The 21,306-nt window shown below is 36.2% G+C and overlaps 1 protein-coding gene across 1 annotated transcript; it reads right to left on the reverse strand.

Annotated features, from left to right (window-relative positions):
* Positions 1–219: 219 nt before the first annotated feature.
* LOC114479668 (transferrin receptor protein 1-like) lies at positions 220–20,615 on the reverse strand. Its single transcript, XM_028473464.1, has 18 exons — positions 20,510–20,615; positions 13,542–13,583; positions 11,914–12,151; positions 10,138–10,321; positions 9,777–10,002; positions 8,685–8,807; positions 8,459–8,554; positions 7,964–8,103; positions 7,236–7,387; positions 6,675–6,794; positions 4,358–4,443; positions 4,195–4,258; positions 4,026–4,093; positions 3,868–3,932; positions 2,825–2,918; positions 2,490–2,711; positions 2,213–2,371; positions 220–1,011 (listed from the first exon to the last, which is right to left on the reverse strand). The coding sequence occupies exons 2-18, from the start codon at positions 13,572–13,574 to the stop codon at positions 769–771; spliced, it is 2,313 nt and encodes a 770-aa protein (XP_028329265.1). The 5' UTR covers positions 13,575–13,583; positions 20,510–20,615; the 3' UTR covers positions 220–768.
* Positions 20,616–21,306: the final 691 nt, after the last annotated feature.

Raw genomic sequence — 21,306 nt, forward strand, 5'->3', positions numbered from 1 at the left:
CAGGTAGGACTGAAGAACCAATAGGTCCAGTTTCAGTATAAAGGTCGTTCTGTGTGTGTGTGCGCTGTTGGTTAGCGTGTGTACACTCCTGTTTAGCAGATTCTGCTTTTGTCATTTCGACAGTATAACTGTCATAATTATGGAAAACACTGCTCCCGATAATTACACTTTTTTACCATTTTTTTTTTTATAAAAGGCATTAAAAAAATATTTATAGTGAACCCTGCCACTGATAAATAAATAACAAAATAAATAGACATCCGGTTTGTTTCAGTGCCTCGTGGTTGGAAACCTTCTCCCAAAACTTTACTTTTTTTTTTCTTTCTTTTTTTTAATACTGAGGCAGATCAGTTGTAATTCAGCAGGCAAAATATTCAGTCAACACATTTTGTTATTTTTACTTTTCTAATACATTAGAAAACCTCACATCTGCTTTTTGCAGCAAAGTTGTTGGATTTAAAATAATTTAGTGTAAAGAATCAGAGACCAGTATCATACAGGTTTATAGCAGGTAGCTGTGGTGGAAATCCTCTGTGAATAATATCCTTTTCCTGAACATTAAAGCATTAAATTGACAGTGGATCTGATTAAAGCTGCTCTTTTGTTCTGCCGCTAAAGGCTACTTCATATTTCAATAATATTTCTTGCTTTCCTAAATTTCTCCAAACAAATTAGTAGGTTTAACATTTGAAGTCAGATTGATGACTGGGGATGCTGGTGGTGGTGCTAAATCCTCAACTGTATGGGGGAAGGTGCAGATTTCCATGTTCAGATCTCATTATCCAAAGCCCAGATGTCACCTGCCAGTGAGTTGGCACAGCCCTGGAGGGTCCAGGTGGCCAGGGCGAACTGGTTACGGAACAGGTCTCCGTCGGCCTCGGGGGTGGAGGCTCGCAGCGCATCGAGGTGGCTGGACAGAGCTTTGAGGGTGTGGGGGCCAGAGCCCAGCAGGATGTGTCTGAACGGACTGTCTCTGGGAGACACATAGGGAGACAGGAAGTTTCTCTCCACCTAAAATAGACAAAGATGAAGACATTTTGATAAACAATTTTAGCACTAACCAACCAGGCTAAGAGCGAGATGCAATTTATTATTTAAAGGGGCAGTATTTTGGGAAAAATCCACTTTGAAATGGTTTTGCTACAGTGACTTACATTCCTTTAACCTCATTCAGAGGGACAAAGTTGAACATTTTCTGTTTCCTCCCTCCCTTGTTATTCCATATTTTGTAAAAAAGTCAGCTCCAAACGAGCGAGTTGGATTTTTCACGCGTGTGATGTCACATTGCGGAAGCTCCTCCTACCTGATAAGAATGTGAGCTCCTCCCTCTCAAACTACTGCACAGCAAAAACAAACATAACGAAGGCGGGTTGACATTACAGTTAATATATTTACGTTCAGTATATAGATAAACCGAAGAGCGCTCACAATCAGTTTCACTTTTAGTAGCCGTTATATCGCCTTTATGGGATGATCTGACAGGTTTGTGACCCAATGCAATGCAGCGGCTTAATTATTTTTGAATATTTGTTATTAAACATTGTATTCCGCAATTATAGTTTGTCTTTTCTTAATTATCAGTGGCTTTACATTCCTTATGTAGACATTATTACTAATCAAAGTTCCATATTTTAACTGAACAGTGTTTTGATTTGTCTTGAATCTTCACTTGACATTCATTGATATATATATATATATATATATATAAATTTATTTATTTATTTTTTGACAAAATATTTTCCAAACTAACTTTTGTTGTAACAATGTATTCAAAATGACTTTGGATAAATTACTTTTTTTTTTAAAAAAAACAAACAAAAAAAACACCAAAATGGCAACAAAAAAACAAAATTACTGACATATTTTGGGTATTGTAAAAATGTATGTTCATGAACAGTATTTATCCTGTGTAGATTAATGTTCTTATTTCATATATTGGCTGATATATATTAATTATCAGCACAAGCTTATTATATGGACTTTTTAAAACCCTTAATATGGATATTGGTTCCTATATCTGTCAGCTCAACATTAAAAACACATTCTCATTCCCAGCTCTAAAAACTCAAGGATTTCTATCAGTCAAGTCTAGTCAATCAAAACCGTTGCCTCATATTTTCCAACAAATCCTCATGAACAATTTCATTTCGCAAAGTCACAGGCAACACTTAAAGAAATCTCCCCAAAACGTTCTAGTTTCCCCCACTCTTACCGACATGAGGTAGTCATTGATAATACGGCACATCTCAACGTCGTCCAGATCACTGTTCTGGACGTCATTGGCCATTTTGCGAGAGGCGCGACTAAAGGAGCCAGAGGCGGAGATCAGCCACTGCACCGTCAGGCTTTTAGGAAACAGCGTGGGCTGCATCTGGGAGATGAAAAAATAAAGAGCTCATATTTTACTTTTCATGGGGAGAAAATAAAACTGCTGGATGCTTTAAAGTGATACATTTTTATACAACGACCTGCATCACATGGACACTCACCCTCTGTACAGCCACGACTTTTCCATTGATTTGACTGACTTGGGAGCGAATGATTTTGTCGTACTTCATCAGATCCATTTGGAGTAGGTGGTCGTGAATCAGCCTCAGCACGATGTGACCTGCGAAGCGCCCCCCCTGCTCAGCCAGCTGAGGAACCCGACGGTCTGTGACAAAGTTCAGTTTCTCTCTCGTGTCATGTTTTGTATTTAAGTACATGTAGTCCTGGGAGAAGAAACCAAAGACGATATCAGAATTACATCTAGACTATCAACTATAAATCAAATGCCTTAGTTAAAGCAGAACATAACTAACCATACTAGAGAAATTAAACTTACTGGATTGTCTGACGTGAATCTGAAAGAGATGGAGGGGATCCCAGAAAATGCAAGGAAAGGATATGCAGCGCTATCCATCTTCAGGGGCTCTAACCTTTAAAAAAAAGAAAAGAAAAACAACCTTAATATTTCATTTGTTGATGTGATTTCAGCAAGAAAAGACAAAATAGTTCAGTTATTACCCTTTATAATACATAGAGATTTTAGTTTTGGCAATATAGAAAATTACTACCGCATATACCAATATATTTTTCTTTTATAGCCTACATTGTATTAAAATACTTGTTTTAGGAGTCGCTGTTTTTGATACTTCTCAGAACAGCACAAAAAGCACATCCTGATGGATTTCTGAGTGCGTCCTAATAATCCAGACCTTCCACTAAACAAGCCACACTACACAACTCACTCACACGTGCTGTCCCTTAGAGCAGTGGTTCCCAACCAGGGGTACTTGAACACATTTTAGAGGGTACTTGGAAACATTGATGAATCCATTTCCAACAAGCTGTGTCATTTTTTAAGCCTATTTCAGACACTGTACATGATCATCCAACATCTTTTCCACCCGTTGCCAATAAACAGCATTAATACCCTACTAAATTGTAACTAACACGTTGTGCAAAATACTAAAAATTTAGGTAAATATATTCTTTGATATACAATAATTGTAACACACAAAATTGATATTTAGTGTGCGTTAAACGTACAGGTTGACATTTTTCAAGCTGTAGGAGATTTCGGAGGCCAACATGTTAACAACATGTAAATAAAACAAAGGTTACTACATTGGAGTGACGAAGGGTTTCTCCTAATCTGAAGAGAGGCCTCTGGGGTTACATGAGACAGAAAAGGTTGGGAAACACTGCCTTAAAGAAACAAATGATTCAAGTGGCACATACTGTGCCTGTGAAATCCAGAATTGTCTTTTAGTAAGACTTTTTTTGAGATAAAAATATCAAGATTTATAACGTATTTCGCCATTTTGAGGAAAATATCGAGATGTGTGTTTTGGTGCATATCGTCCAGGCCTACAGAAAACTTACATGGTTAATTCCCAGTTGCCCTTTGCAAACTGAGAGTAGAGAGATAGACCGTTGTTTACCTTCACCTAAAAACAGAACCAATACAAGGTGAATCTCATGTTAACCTTCATGAGAAACTAATACATGATAGTAAAACCTAAAAATAGCTGTGTATTAACCTCTCTAAGAGTGCGTTCAATCAGGGTGTGCATTAAGGGACTGGCTGCTACTTTAAACAGTTTCTGACCTAAAAAACAAAGCAAATATCCAGGAGTACAGAATTAATAATGAATTTACAAACAATTTTAAAAAATTAGAAAAACTCGATTTTGAACTTGGCAAAAATACCTGTCACAATGCCGTCAAGATTGATGTAGGAGAAGGCTTTTGTGCCAAGAGAACTCAGGTAGCCCTAATAAAGTAAAGAAATACAAAATTAAAAATCAGTGATCAAGAAATGTAAAAAAAAAAAACTCAAACTAAATCCTCCTAGTCAGTATTCACTACTTACCTCTAACCACTCTGTGGCGCCAACACTCCCATATTCTCCACCAGTGAAGCTAGCAAACACAATGCTCCTCCTTGGTTTAAACCCATCTGACAAATGTGATACATAAGTGGCCCATTAACAACAGTTATTCAACATTAGTCACTCAGTGCCATTGACAAGATAACTTGTCGTTTGCGTTTTTTCACGTGGATTACTAGAAAACACCCTGGCGGAGGTCCATCAATATCTAAGCTGTGGGGTGTTGTAGTGACCAATTGTGCCCTGAAGATGGCAGCAGTTCACCTTTAGATGAGAGATTAGCCACTGATGCTACCCAGCAAAGGAGGAAGAAGCAGGAACGAGTGAGATTATGGAGCTATGGAGTGATATTGTGACATATCCAGCAGCTCACAGCACCACATACTAATACAGAACATGTATGGACATGAGTAGATTATTGATAATGTTGCGATGGTGAGATAAAACCATCAACTAACAGGGCCAAACGGGTCATCACTACGTGTCGGGAGGTGGGGTGGAGGGGGTACAAAATAGCAGAGCTAAGAGGGAGAGGAGGAAAGGCGTTTACAAGACAGAAAATGGAGCTACGTACGAGAGTTGACGTTCCCAGCAGCGCACAATCGACCAGAGCATGTGTGGAACTCATGGATAGTGTAGCAATGGTGTGGTAAAATGATAAAACGGAGAACGCAGTGACACTCTGCATGTCCGGGAGTAAGAATAAGTTGCGTGTGTGCAGACTGACGGGAGAGAAACTTGGAGGAATGCCAAAATACAGTAAGAAATCCATTCAACTCTGACCAGATAGATGAATAATAATTTTGCCATCAAAAGCCCGGTCTCAGTGTTTTGTTTTTCTTTTTTTTATATAAGGAAACAATGTTCAGATGTTAGAGTCATCAGTGTAAAACTTGCTCTATTCAATGGCTGACTACAAAAGAACGAAACGAGCCAGAAACAAATAACTTTTTTTGATGAAAGTAGATACTTCAATCTTTCAGAATCTGGTGTCAGATTTCAGATAGTAGAAAATATTCTGTGGGTCTTTAAAATCAGTCAAAATGCTCAAAAACGGCTGGAACTGAGGGGGGTAGAAAATCTGAAAATGGCTGGCACTGAATGAGTTAATGCTGATATCCGGAGTTTCTGAGAAATCTATGTTTATGTATGATTCTTTTGAAATGCGAAAAAATACCTAACTAGTCTTTTACTATGGTCTACTGCCGGTGGTCATTTATATACATTAATGTATATAAGTCCCTCCTTCGTCCTATAGACCCCTACTACCATTATTTTCAAAGGAGCGATTTTGCTTCCTCTCACATGGATCAAAATCCTTCCAGAGCCAAATAAATACCATCTCAATGAAGACAATCTAGTGTATAAAATTCTAGTTACAATTATATCAAATATTATTAATAATAATTTTTTTTAAATGTGTTGATGTATTTGTAGTGCTACAAAAAATATCACACATATAATATATGATCATGTCGGTCAACACATACTAATTGCTAATTTCTTGCAACATATCAAGCATGCTTATAAATCCAGCTCGTTGGCAGTTAATGAAATATTTCCCCACACAAATAAAATCTCTATTTTCTTCCAGAAAAGTCTTTTTGTTGGTTTAGTTATCTTAAAATAACAATTCATTATTTTAATATGTTGTTACAGCTATAGGGAGCCATTGCAAAAGAGTCAGAGAGCCACGTGAGGCTCCAGAGCCACGGGTTGCAGACCCCTGCCCTATACAAATGGAAACGATTGCCGAGTGCGCCCAACCAACAGGCTTCGACTTCATGGAGCGAGGACTGTCAATCAAAGTGAATGCGCGTAACTGTGCATGGAAACAAGGCCGCACGTCTCAAACAGGTATCACTCTGAGCAGCATAGTGTCATGAGGAGTGCTCCGAAACTCCAAAGTTACTCATTCCAAAACTTGTCGATAAACGTCTTTGTGACCGCAATAGGTATTATCTCGGAGCTGCTTTTCAAAGGTGGAGGGACTTGCTGCTTTAAAAGTTTTCCGAACGGACCATGATTTGGCGACATTTCTCATGGACAGGTAATAAACAGGTTTTAATCAAAAGTTATGGCACTCTAACAATAAATGTGCAGTTTTTGTAGTCATACAACTTTGTTATGTTTTGCAATGCGCGTGCACAAACGTAGAGGCGTAGCTTCTGGTAGCTTGGCAGAGGCAGGGGAGGAAGTAGAGCTGTTGAGGGCGGGACATTGAGACGTTCTCAGAAACTCCAGATATCAGCTTTAATGCAGTAAGTCTTTGAGCATCACAAACAAACATGTCACTCACCGTTCTTCACCATTTCAGAGATGGATCGTGCCAGCTCTAACAGGATGCTGGTGCCAACTGTAGACGCAGCGAAACCTGGACCCCACGCATCCCTCTGTGCACCAACGACCACATAGCGATCTAAAAAAAAAAAAAAAAGATGTTCATTAAAGACAATCCTTCATTACAGTAAATCATTTATTTATTAATATAATTATTGTGCTCATACTGTATGTATAAAGGTAGCTTATATTATAACTTGTATATGGAAAGTATATAATACTACTATGTGTACAGTGTTTATGTATATAAGTATGTATGGGTGCAATACATACATGAGTACATATATACAGTATAAGTAGCTCATAGATAAATTGGTTTTACTGGTTATAAGAGGGGTAGGATTAAAAATGTCTTCCTACTCCTTTTTTGAACGCATAAATGTTTTATTGAAATCTTCAAACTTTGTGTTTTTGACACTTTTTGGAAATTAACTTGTTTCGTGACATTCCTTTTATCTTATCGTATTGTTTTTGTCTGTTCAAAAATAAATAAATCAAATTTTAAAAAATCAGGCTGTACCTGCATCTACAAAGCCTTTGATGACCCCAAAGACATTGATGATTTTCTTTTGAGTGAGAATATTGTTGACCTCTACGACAATGCTGTCATTAACGTCTCCCAGTTTATGGAAACCCTTCCATCCTTCCGGCAGAGTCTGACCTCCGAGCTGCCTGTGGGAGCCAGAAAAAAAATAAACACAAAGTGAGAGCACTAGGGGTGTAAGGATACACTCAACCAACGCTTCGAATCCCGATATTGAGTCCACGATTCGATTCAAATCTCGATTTAAAAAAAAAAAAAACTCAAATCAATGATTAGGATGTAATGATGCACTTAACTCCTTTCAATTTGAATACATATAGATCATATTTTGAAGAAATAAACTGTAAAAATTCATTATTCTTCTCTTTATTTAAATTGTCAAGAATTTTTTTAACCAATATTTTCTTCTTCTAACCTTCTAACAAACCGTTTCAACTGAATTCATAAACCAAGATAAACTACGCATTTCTTCATTTATCACCATGCAAAGTTGAACAAAAATATCTATTTTTTAAAAACATAAAATAAAAATGTAAATATATATATATATATGTATATATATAAAAATTTATATATTGATTTTAATCCCGTCTTATTTGTATAGATTTCTAGCTGATTTAGGATATATCCTTGCATCTCTGGTGAGCACAGATCACAAAACTTTCTCTCATTGTAAACTACTGTACATGTGGCATATGTCTGACCTGAAGATATTGGTAGCCATGCGTCTTGTGATGGTCTGAGCCAAGATCTTAGGCAGGCCAGAGGACTGCACAGGAGGAAACTGGGTGTGGTTGAAAGATGGGAAACCTGGGGTGTAGGGATCCCCTGAGCCCATGTGGACCTACAGGATGGAGAATGTGTGAAATATGACATCGAAAACAATTAAATATTGCTTCAACTTTGAAACAAACCATAACAAGTGCATTTTATATAAGTGTTACCATGTTTCTATCTGTGGGAAAAGTAGCAACTGGGAGACCAAAGTGAAATTCTAATGAACATGTTTAAATTAATTTCAATTAAAAAAAAAAAAAAAAATCTAATATTTATGTAGTAATTGTCATACTGCCAGATAAAACCAAACAGAAAATAAAAGTCGAACAATTAGTCAGACAAGTCAAATTAACCCCTAGTCCAGGATTCCCATTATATCTCTTAAAGCTGGATTAAAAAAAAAAGTATAGAGAGTCACTCACATGACCAAACAGCTGAATGTTCTCATCAAATGAGTAATCGTCTCCGTCTGGGTAAATCAGCACAGCAGAAGCGTTCATTTTGGCAGCATTAGCAACCTTGAAGTATGAAGAGACATATTGTTAATACATGTTTTTTTTCCCCCTTTTTTATTCATTCACTTAAATTCATTGTATTTATGAAACACCACTGATGTAAAAACATAAAATCTGCTCGGTAACCACTCACCTTCTCTGCAAAGCTGATCCGTCCCGCTCTGACAATGACCACTCGGCCACTTAAGTCAATATTTCTGTCCCGCAGTGTTCGGAAGTCATTTTCCTGCCCATAGTAGGCATACAGCACTGCACCCTGAACACAACCATACATAATGTGATGTCACTGCTTTTTTTCTGCAATCATTGGTAGTTTTTCTTCAACAGATTGAAATGATCAGGGGTGGGACGATACACACAATTTTAATTGGTTTCGCGAGATAGATACCATATTTATTTATTTTACTTTATCTTTTCATATTTCAAGCTAAATATTAAAAATAACTTCAACTTCCTTTTAAAGAAAAAAGAAAGTCCAGTCTCTAAACTACAGACTTGTAGGTTTTTCAACTTTGGGGTCGTGACCCCATATTGGGTCGTCGTGAAATAAAATGGGCTCACCTGAAATGTCAAGTAATAATAAAATTTAAATATATTACTCATAAAAATTATATAGTTTTTAACAAATATATTTTTCTGATTGTAGCAGTGTCCTTAGAGCAGAGTTTTTCAACCTTGGGGTTGTGACTCCATATGGGGTCGCCTGGCAATAAAATTAAAATGGGGTCGCCCATATTTTTTAATTTAAAAAAAAAACTATTTTATTTTTATTTATCCGTTTTGCACAATTAAAAAAAAACAATACATAACATCACAGAAATAGATTAGCAGTGCAGGAAAAGGAAGAAAGCTCAAAGAGCTTAAATATTTGTATTTTTATACTTAAACTCACTCAAATATAAATATATTTACAGTAAAATGCATATTGTCATATTGTGCCCTAATACTGACGACACACTATGATAAATGTGTTCAAAAAACAATTTAAAAAAAAAAAAAAAAAAAAAAGGCTCTGAGGGTCGCCAGAAACAGTCTAATAGAACAGAGGTTGTTCCTGTTCCTAATAGAACAGGAACAATGGAGGATAGAGAAAGTCAGCTTGTCTAAATATGAGATGAATTACATAATCTCCACCCCTCGCATTATAATGCGGACCTCTGACGGGAACTCACATGACATTTTAATATCGCGAGACATCTTCCCACCTCTAGAAACAATCCATTACCTTCACGCTTCCTGTGGCGCTGTAGGACAGGAACCCGACAAGACGTTCCTCTGCACTATTCTTGAAAACTATTCTGTTGATGTTAGACGCTGGGAGGTCGTGAACAGTGACAAAATGCTCATCGGTCCAGGATTTCAGGCCGTACTCTTTAAACCTGTTGAGCACCTTATTGCCCAGGTCTTCATCACCAGGGGAACCAGCTACGTGGTCAGACAAGGTAAACTCACTGCCAAAAAAGTAAAGGGAAAACACAAGGAACACAATTTATGACTCAAATGCAAACAATTACTGAGACTTAATGTTAATAACAAGCTAATAACATGCCAACAGTAGCATAATAGCTGTCTGGTGTGGTTTTTACATGAAGGCAGAATCCAATTTGGAGGCAGTGAGTTTTTGAGCCAAAAGCTTCTTTACGTCATCCCAGTCCATCATCGGGGGAGAACCCATCTCTCGAACGGCTTCTCCTTCAGACGGGACAATGGAGGCTGAACAGACTGGAGCCACTTCTTTATTCCGATGAACCAGGTAGCCAACCAGGTATCCTGAACGCAACAATGGTTTCCAATGAGGCTCAGTGAGAGATGCACAGCTACAACCACAATGAAATAGAACATGCAGGCATAGGCTACGGCATAGTTTACAGTTAATGTTTCCTAAACATATTTGGAATACTGTTAAAGCTGATATCTGGAATGTTTATGTATCATTTTACTTTTACTATGGCCTACTGCCAGTGGTCATTCATATACATATTTGTATATAAGTCCCTCCTTCGTCCTATAGACCCTTATACAAATGGAAACGAGCGGTGTGATCTCCCAGCTAATAGGCTTCAACTTCCTGTTTTTGAGACGATCAAGAGTTGAGACCTGTTTACGTCACAGCAGCAAACAGGTAAATATGATTTTGGCTCTTACCTGATCCATAGACTGATAACAATGCGACCCGTTGCAACCTTATTATGATTTCCGCTATGCGCATGCAGAAAAGTAAAGGCGTGGCTTCTGGCAGAGGCAGTGGAGGAAGTGGAGCGGTTTAGGGCGGGACATCGAGACGTTTCTCAGAATATCAGCTTTAAGGCGGGCATACACTGTGCAATTTATGTCCCATTTTGAGCCGATTTTTGACTCGTGCGTCCATTTCTGGGATCGGCCCAAGTCTCGTGCATCGTGTAGTATACAAGCGGTCACGAGAAGCAATTAACATCTTGCCAGCAGCTCCCAATCAGCAGCAATCATATGGTCATCATCGCCGGCTTTTTTTTTTTTAAAGCTCTTTTTGATGAGATTTGCGAGTGTCTCTACACTTCCAAGTTCTTCTTCTTCTTCTTCATCTAATTTGTATGTTGCATTCCCAGAAACAAGACCCTGACGTGTTGTGTTTGGAGTACGTACAGTGTGAGCAGTCGGGTCAGTATAGTGTGAGAACATGGATCGTGAGCTGAGCACATTCAGGCTCTGCAATTGAGTCGCACAATTTGAGCCGGAGCTAAGTACAACAATTAAAAAAATAATAAAAAAATCCCACCTATAGGCATGCAAGAAAAATATATTTTGAATACATTGCTCAGGTTTAGTTGACAGACGGTCGGTATTAAGTCACATGGTTTGTTTTTTTACCAGTATTATATTTTCACATTAACATCAAATGCTTTAAAGCATCATATTATTACAGTCTAAAAATGTCTAGTTAAGGTAGACCAATAAATAATTTGACACTGTATTGAAAAATTGTAATCAATAAATGTTGAAAACAAAAAACTATGGGGAAATAGACCAATATTGTTTCATCCTTTAAAGCAGCAATTCAACTAGTGGGTCGGGTCCCAAAAGTGAGTCGCAGACCTGTACTGGGTGGGTCGCGGGCAGCTGGTCAAAAATAAACACTTAAAGTTTTCTTTTGACATGCTGTGAAATGCATGTTGCACAGAAAAATATATAGATTTATGTTTTTTTAAAAAAGATTATATATGTGCCTTTTTTGCACCCATTTTTGAAAAACTAAATTTAGTTGGTTGAATTCTAAAAAAAAAAAAAAAAAAAAAAAAAAAGTGGGTCACGATTTAGTTACTGTGGCAATAAGCGGGTCTCAGGGTGTGACCAGTTAAGAAACCCTCTTTTGAAGCCCTTCTTACCAATGATGAAGAGGAGGAAAATGCCAGCAGCCATGAAGCACAGATTTTTCGGTGTACGTCCCAGTTTCTGAGCCACAAAGGGTTTGTGGTTGGAGTTGTGGTTGAGGCGTGCACCCACACCGTTCCCCCCAGCTTCCTCATCCATGTCAGAGGACAGTTTCATCTCCACCTGACTGTTGTCCCCCTCCATGTTCTGGGTCAAGTTAAATCGTGTATAGGAGTGAGGCTCCCCATTAAACTGTTGAAAAAAATTTAATAAATTCAGAACAATGAATTACAATTTTCTGAAATACAACTTTTGTTGTGAGCAAATCACGAGCTAATCATTTATGTGTACAACTTTTATGTTAGATGACTTAAAAATAATCACTTTAACCTAACAGCCTTTATAATGTGCAATCAACATTCACTTAACCTTAAAGACTAAATAAAGCTTAAACCACTTTTTCCTGCTGAATACATATGTATTAGGTGTTAAGTAGTGTTGCTGATTGATCCTGGTCCAACTACATTTTAGTCCAAGTATTTCTATTCGGTGCATTTTGTTGTAAAAATTTAAGAGTGACTGACCTCTATAGGTTGAAACCCAGCTATTACAATTAAATTTCACCATTGGCTGAGAACAAGATTCTTTTTGGAACCACTTGCGTCAAACGAGCACTGTTGGCCCCGCCCCTCCTATAAACTGGTTTAACCCTGTTTACTAAGAACGCCTACATCATTGATCTCTACAGATTTTTCTCATGCTTTTCATTACTATGTATGGGAGCAATTGTTTTAAAAAAAAGACTTCCCCCATGGGGATTAATAAAGTATTCCTGATTTTGATATCACACTTGGAAGTGGTAACAAATAGTACACTGTGAAAGCCTTAGGGGATAAAAATGAAACATGTAAATGTTAGCGATGGGCTACAAAGAAAGTATAATAAGTTGCAAACTAAGTAAAAACTCATTTAAATTTACATTTTAAATGTATTGAACACAACTTAGTGTGAATGGATCATTCAGATAACTGTCATGTGCTTATTTCACTTTAAGAGGAATCCCAAAAACAAAAAAATGCTACAAACAGCCAATAATGGCAATGTAAATCCAAAACTTTGCATCCAACCATTACACAACTATAATATATATATATATATATATATATATATATATATATTATAGTTGTGTAATAGTACATGTAATTTACAGAGTGCCATTATGTTAGAGCAATGATTCTCAACCTTTTTCACATTGTGAAATTGTTAACCCCCAAAAAAACCTTTTCTTTCTAGAATAAGTTTTTGATTTTATTTTTGTTACACTGTGTTATTAACACAGTGTAGCCAGAATTAGTGACACTAATCCAGTGAACTACATTTATATAATAAAAAGAAATAACAGTGAAAGAATAAAATACTGTCATTTAAAATTGTTTAAATCTAAAAAAAAAAAAAATTTGAATTAAAAAAGTATTCTTTAATTTTTTATTATCACTAGACATTTCAGGTGACCCCATTTAAATTCCAGGCGACCCCACATGGGGTCACGACCGCAAGGTTGAAAAACACTGTTAAAGTAACTGTACTTCACGTGTCCAAACATCAGTTTTATTGAGTGTTTGAGAAATAATTTGCTACTTACAATTTTGGATATTGTTGATCTGGCCTGGTCCATTGCTTCTTTCTGCAGAGACAACAAAGCAAAACAAGAAAATCAGTTAGACTTTTATAGTCAGTGTACACCAGATAAAAAGACATGCTATACATGTATGAAAATAATAATGGTAAAGCCAGGGCTCTAGCCAGTGTTGTTGAGCGTAGGCCTCCCAACCCCGCCTCCGCCCCCAAGGTTGTAATTTTGCTCTGCTATGGAGCGATGTTGCCCCCTATGGTGCGTTTTCAGGGATTTTCTGTTGTTTTTTTTCTTTTTTAAATGATATCGTCGTCATAATCGTAACACACTTGGACACAAAAGGAACTTCCAGGCGTGCACAGGTTGTTTTAACTCTTTTTAATCTGCATAACCCAGAAACACACATCTATTTAATACAGGCAGTTTGCTCAGATGCTTCACCTGAGGACCCCTGCCGCCACATAGCTGCCCCTGATGCTGCCTGTGTGATCCTCTTTTTAGTACCCATAACAACCATCCAATAAAAACAGTGTGCTTCAACCAGGATGGCATATGAAGCTGCTCATCCTGTTAATAACAAATTGTTCTACATGTGCGCGCACTGGTGTGGATAATATCGGATTTGAAACGAGTTCAGGCTTAAAGAGACAATGGCTTCATTCAGGTCACGTCTTCTTCTTTACGACCCAATTAAAGCTGTACTGTGTGCATCCTCCGCTTTGTGTAACCCATATTCACCGTCCAATATGAACAGTGTGTGCATGTGTGTGTGTATTTAAGTTTGAAAAGTGTGTCTTGGATTCAGTCTTTGAATAAAATCTTAATTCTTGTCTCTACAGCGTGTGTGAGCATTTATTAGTGGAGGACCTATACCAAGCATTATTAACTAACTACATTCATCATGACCCTTCACCAATTCAACAAATAACTTATCTTTAAAGTAAGGCAAGAACAAAGATTAAAAAAACTACAACAACAAAAACAAAAAAACTTTAGCTTTACTATAAATTTCAAAAGTTTCCGCACCTGCAGCGCTTGTATGCTGCGCGATCCCCCTATGCTGTGAAAAAGTCCTGGTGAGAACCCTGGAGGCCCATGTACTTTCTTCCATTCAAGCGGTTTCAAGTGTTAAAAAGAACACTTCCCACCTCTTGTCTAAACACCAACAGGTTTTTTCTATCATGTTCACTAGGACAGGATTACATAAGGTCAGTGTCCAACACAAGTAAAACATAGACTCGGTACCTCCCTATCAACTACAAAACCAGCAGAGTACAATAACAGAGCACAGGGCAACCTGCTATAGCTACAGCTAAAACCAACGGTTAAACAATGCCAGGGTTCACATTCACAAAGAGTAAATGTGAAATACAACTCCTCTGTAAATATTCTTGGATACTATAATCCACAGTAAGTGGAATTGGATCCAGGTCCGTCCTCAAGAGAGCAGTGACCAACTATTTCAGGTTCACAAGCTTTTAGCTTATTTAATGTATAAGCTTACAGTATGCACTGAGCTAATGTTGCATTAGTGATGTGTGAGGGGATATTTGAAGACGAAAGTCATTGGCACTAGCAAACCTCGAGAACATTTGACCTTCAGAAAAGAACCAAAGGACACCAAATATCTTTCAAATAACCTTGGACAACCTAAACAAGATGGCTTCAAATGGGTCAGAAGTGAATAAGTACAGATGTTACACAGCCATCACTAAGACTATGAACCTTGAACTGAATTAAACATTGAAAATTTACACTTTGACAAACTTACAATGGGGGAAAACCCAGTGGTTGACAAAATGATCAGGATTTCTGTACAATTTTGTTCCTTCATCACACAAGTACATACAACTGAAACATGGTGATAATAATGTATAAATGAAAAAAGCCAACAGGGCCCACAAAAAAGCTTAGGTTAGCATTCCTGATCAGTGCTAGTCAGAAATGCTCAGGGTATATTGACTATTTATTTGTGTGGGAAAATAATAATAATAGGACAGCAGCTATCAAATAATTTTGTAATCAAATATATTAATTATTCCACATACGATGTACTTAGCTTGATTAAAACTCAATTTAATACACAACAGAAGTTAAGACTGATAATACCAATCAGTCTCCCTGTTTTCTCTCTAGTTTTTTTTTTTTTTTTAGAAGAAGAAGAATTTACATTTATTATGTATCTATGATGCAAAGTAGAAAGCAAAAAACATCAATATGTTGTCACAAAAACATTCCACTACACAGAGCCAACCTAAAATGGCAAATGCAGGCATGGTTTTTTTTTGTTTTTGTTTTAATAAACTAGGCTTCAAAGCAGAGAACATTCATAATTTATTTATCGCAATTGAGGTTTTCAAGGACATCGAGGAATCGATGCAGCCCTAGAAAATAGCATAAGAGGCACAATTCTCAGCATTACAGGAAAAAAGTGAAACCCAACTGTGTATTTCCATTTCACCTGACACCAAGAGTAGAAAACAGAAAACAGCAGTTGAGCTTCTTGATACATCAACACTAACCTTCCAAAAACAATCCAATTTTTCTGGGCTTTATCATGTATAGTTAACGTCAGTCTTTAGCTCCAGGACGACCTTGATCTTTGCAATCATGAGGGTCAATGGGGCAGGTGATAAAGCCTCTAAAAACAGGTAATTGGACCTAAAGGTCACAAAATAAAACTCAAGGATATTTGAGTTTTACGACATGATAACCTACCAAAGAGTTTGAATATTGTAGATACATTAGGTATGGATTTGGGTGTGTAAACTAGAGCCCGACCGATATGAGATTTCAGGACCAGGGCCAATACCGGGGGTTTTAAAAAGCTGATATCCTTATATCTGCCAATACCAATAGATGATATATAGGCCAATATACAAAACATCAATATACACAAGATATAAATACTCGATTCCTAGGTTTCAAATCAGCGTTCTTAAAGGGTTGTACTTCGAAAGTATTAATTTTGTAAATAATACATAATATTGTTTTTGATTTTAGGGCCAATGCCATGTATCTGCCAATAGACCATATAACGGCCGATATACGAAACGGGAATGTTGATATAGGATATAAATACTCTACATGAATAAATTCTTAATACTTAAAATATGACTCAAGACAAAGAAGCAAAATACTACTAAATTAAAAGGGATTTTTAAAAACACTTTCAACATAAGGACATAAAGCCATCGATAAATAAGAAAAGGCAAACTATATTTTCAGAATACAAAGTTTAAAAAAATATTCAAAATTTAAATCTCAGAGTAAAAAATGGATAAATAGAAAAAAGGAAAAATACAACTGAACAATGATTTCTGCGAGTGTTCTCATTTTGTAAATATCACTGCCAAAAAAAAAATGGCAGCTTAAAATGCAGAAAACACAGAGCTTCAGAATTTCCACACAGCAAAAAAAAAAAAAAAATGTTTCATCAGTTACATATTATAAATCGACTGATTAATTGGCCAGGCTGTTGACCGATGTTAATTCATTGGTCGGGCAATCTGAACACCCTTGGTTGTAAAGCAAAAATATAACGCCATTCACACTTAAATGTTTAATATTCCTCTTCTTTTGGTATGATCTAAACCTAAATGGTGAAAGAGGGCCATGAAGTCTGCTGTATCGTCATTAAAAAGTGTCATGTTGCGCAAACATGTGTGCATGAAAGATAATACTGGCAAAATTGAGTCACGCCCTTTTGAGAAGAACAAGGAAAAGTCAACGGAAAGGCCCCAAAGCTTTTTTTAGACGTCAGTATTTCTAATTAATAATTAGCATGTCAAAGATTGTGATTTCCTGGTATTTAGTTATCACAAATGGTTTAAACGTCACTATAAATGTTGGATTTGTAGGTTTACTGCGCTTCCAAATCAGCTTCTCAATGGGTTGTTCTCGGTGAAAAAAATCCCTCTGGTTTTTCAATGAGGGAAATTGTGTTTCATAAAGGTTTAACCAAGAAAAACTTTGGTTGCAACATTGCGTCTGCATTAGCAAAGTGTGAGGCTAAAGGTCCAGTAATGGAGAGAAGTAGAAAAAACTAAGCACTGAAATACCTTGACAAGGCTGGAGAACCAGACAAAGACATCATTTTAATTGGAGATAAATACAATCCTTTTTCCTTTTTAAATTTAAGTTTACATTACGAGAATCTAAACAATGTAATATTTTTTCTCTGAGGGTTTAAAAACCCTTACCAAGCATCTCAGGTCACATGGAATCATAATCTGGTTGTAATTATTGAATAAAATGATCAAAAACACTTTGTTTTAACACAACCTAAAAGCAACAAACACTACTGATATCGGATCAACATCGGTATCAGACATTCATACAATATTTAAGGATTGATTTTACAGTGTAGTTGGTAGACGGCTCACTATACTATAATTGCATTTATCTGTATTATATTTGTAAGTTTGTAATATATGTTACTGGAGGTGTGCAGTTTTTTATTTAATTAACGGTCTTATTATGTACGTTTTCTATGTTTTGGTGGTTTCTCTTTCCATTCTTAATATTTCTGGAGCATCTGTATCTCATTCTGATGCAGTATTAGTATCTTATTATACAAACGTAAAAAGTTGAGTCCAACCCAAGGACAAAGATAATGGCACAATGGCTCTGTAACACATTCAATTTACCAAAAAATTTAATTTGGAAGAGGAGTTTATCCTCCACACACCCCCAAAAAATGTATCAGGTGCAAAAAAAAGAATAGGTCACCACTAAGACGTATAATAGCTTAAAGTTTAAGCATTCAACCACACTGGAATTTGGAGCAGGTCACAGACTTTAAAACTGGTTAGATCTTAATATAATATGTAAATGTTTTTCCATCTTTTGAACCATTGGTTGGATTACACATACGTTTTTCTAAGTGTTTGAGGAAATCTCTCTAAAGAAATACTGAAGGAAAGAAAGGGAGCAGTAAAGGAAGTGTGTAAAGATGACAAACAAGATGCAGGTGAACATTGTAAAAAAAAAAAAAAAAAAAAAAAAGAGAATCCTACTGGAATGAAAAGAGAACAATGACAAGTAGAGACTGGGGTCAGGAGTGTAGGAATCATTGTGCAACGGCTAAACCATGTGAGCGTCACAAGGGGAGAAAAGCCCCAAGAAGCTCATGGTAAAGTGTGCAGAAAGTACAACAGCAAGGTGGACAGTTCTCATAACTGCAGCACATTAACACATGTTTTAAACTAAATATACCCCACAAATAAGTGATAAAACTAAGACATGTAGTACTGTAATACCTGTAACTCTGCACATTAAATGTTAGGGATAGTTAATGCGATTTCCAATTATTAATAGAATAGACCTTTATTGATCCCCAGAGGGGAAATTCACATATTGCAGCAACACAATGGAAACACAGACAGTAAGAACAAAAATAAATACCAATATAGGACAATAGTTCAATTTACTACTGTGGGACAGGCATAAACTGGAAAAAATGTGATAAATAAAAATTAAAGAAAAATGTGCAACTGAAGGAATATGACTGGGGGGAGGGGTATCAGAGTGCCAAATGGTTATTGGAGTCTTGATTTCATTACAAACCAATTTTTGATTATGAACAATTAGGGATGTCTCGATGCAACTTTTTTCACTTCCGATATTGTAGCCTTGAGTATTGGCTGATATCGATATAATACGATATCAGCACGAATCATACATACTTTTATTACTTATTTTGTAGTGTGGAATGTTAGAACAGGCTTGATCAAGTGACGTTACTCAAACAGAGAACAATAGTCAACAGTTAAAGTTCACTTCAGTTATTATCAATTCAATTATTAAGCTTCCATTTACCATCAGTCAGCTGCTGACTAATTATTGGAACAGAACTTGCCTTTTTTTTTTTTAATCATTATTATTATTATTTCAAAAATGTAAATAATAAATTTTTGGACTGTCTAAATATGTAAATATATCTCCTTGCCCCCGCCTGTAAATATGTATACATCTGTATCCTTTATTCTTATTTTAGCTTCATTGCACTATTTTTTGGGTGCATTTTGGGTTTTCTGTGTATTGTCCTTTTTTATTGCACTTTATCTAATGTGAGCTGTCATGACGGTATAAATTCCCCCACTGCGGAATCAATAAAGCCATCTATCTATAAATCGATTTATAATCACTTCATTTTCTTTCATCATCCCTAATAAATGTACGAGATCAAAGGATTAACACAATGACATGTTCAAATGTCATTGAATGACCTGTGGTTGCCTTTAGATTTACAAGAGCCATTGACTGACAGCCAGTTTGTGTCAACTTCACCTGTTGCTGTTTGTTCTGACAGGAAGAAGAAAAAAAAAACACCTTTAATTAGTCAAAATAATTAAAAACTCGCACGTGATTCACCTTTAGTGACTTGCCTTCAGGTAAAACAGAGAATTTAAGGGACTTAAATGAGTGTAGTAAAGCTTGCCAAACGCAGACAGGCTTATCTGTATTGCGTCTGTCTGTCAAGGTCAGTAGTCAGCACACTGACACCAAAACCTCAGGACAAACCAGGACAGGGTCACGGACGAGAATGGTTCCACAGGACAGCCAATGAGCTGGGAACTTGTTTAAAAAAAAGAAAAAGTGAGCTGGGAACTCTGACTGTGACGCTCTACGCGCTGCTCGGTTATGGCGTCCGTGTTGCATTGAACGCCGCGTTTAAATAATTAGCAAACATTTTCTTCCAACAAGGAGACAGCTGGTTGCAACAACTGCGGTACATGTCATTTATGTTGTCATTTTTTAAATTATTTTTACACACACACACCTGCAAAAGATTTACACTTAATTCGGTGACATTAAAGGATCCATTCAAGCTGCATTCACAAGCACAGTGACAGACAGTGTGCTGGTGGTTATATATATATATATATTTATATATATATATTTGGTGTGAGCAGGATTAAAAGTGTTGAAGCGCCTCGTGCATTATTTATTTCTTTATTTTAAAAAAGTCTTACCTTTATTTTGTTCCCAAACAGCCCACAGTGATTCCTCTCCTCTCCAAGCCTTCGTGCTACCACGTCTGGACAGAACCAGCCGGTGTCCTTGAACGCCACGCTGAGTTTCTTCTTGATCTCTCTGATTGGTCCGAGCAAAACCGCGTCGCTATGACGTCACAGCGTCCCAAATGAGTTTTCTTTTTTCTTTTTTTTTTACTCATGATTTTGATAGTTTAGTGTCTTCCATAGGTTTCTTGTTTCAATCAAGGAAGAAAAAATAGTTTGAAGGCAAACCAATATTTGAAAGCCAAAAAGTCGCATTTGAACGCTTTATTATTATTATTATTATTATTATTATTATTATTATTATTATTATTATTATTATTATTATTATTTTATTTTTTTTATTTATTTATTTATTTATTTATTTTTTTAAAGGTCGGTGGGGGTGGACAACGTTTTTTATTTACAAAAAAAAAACTGCCCAAATGTAATTGTTTGCGTCTAAAATGTTAAATAAAACATTTAATTTTGATTGAAGTGATTTTTAGATTGAAAGGTTTTTTTTTTTTTTAATATATAATAATAATAATAATAATAATAATAATAATAATAATAATAATAATAATAATAATAATAATAATAATAATAAAGACAAATCTACCAACATAAGGGGCGTTTCACTTATTGAAATATTTTCTTTTTTTTATTATTTAAAATACTATCTTTAATAAAACAACCTTTTTTATTGAATAATAAAGACACAAATCTACCTCCATACTCCTTTGAGTTTAGATTTTTAAATTAACCTGAAA

Source organism: Gouania willdenowi, chromosome 17, assembly GCF_900634775.1.
Source record: "Gouania willdenowi chromosome 17, fGouWil2.1, whole genome shotgun sequence".
Lineage (NCBI taxonomy): Eukaryota > Metazoa > Chordata > Actinopteri > Blenniiformes > Gobiesocidae > Gouania > Gouania willdenowi.

What these genes read in the sequence shown, in the direction of transcription:
- LOC114479668 (XM_028473464.1), bottom strand. Translation starts at nt 13,574, where the DNA reads ATGGACCAGGCCAGATCAACAATATCCAAAATT. An exon ending in TTTCCTCCTCTTCATCATTG is followed by an intron (nt 10,322 to 11,913) that starts GTAAGAAGGGCT and finishes TGTTGCGTTCAG; the next exon opens with GATACCTGGTTGGCTACCTG. An exon ending in TTGAACGCACTCTTAGAGAG is followed by an intron (nt 3,933 to 4,025) that starts GTTAATACACAG and finishes TTCTGTTTTTAG; the next exon opens with GTGAAGGTAAACAACGGTCT.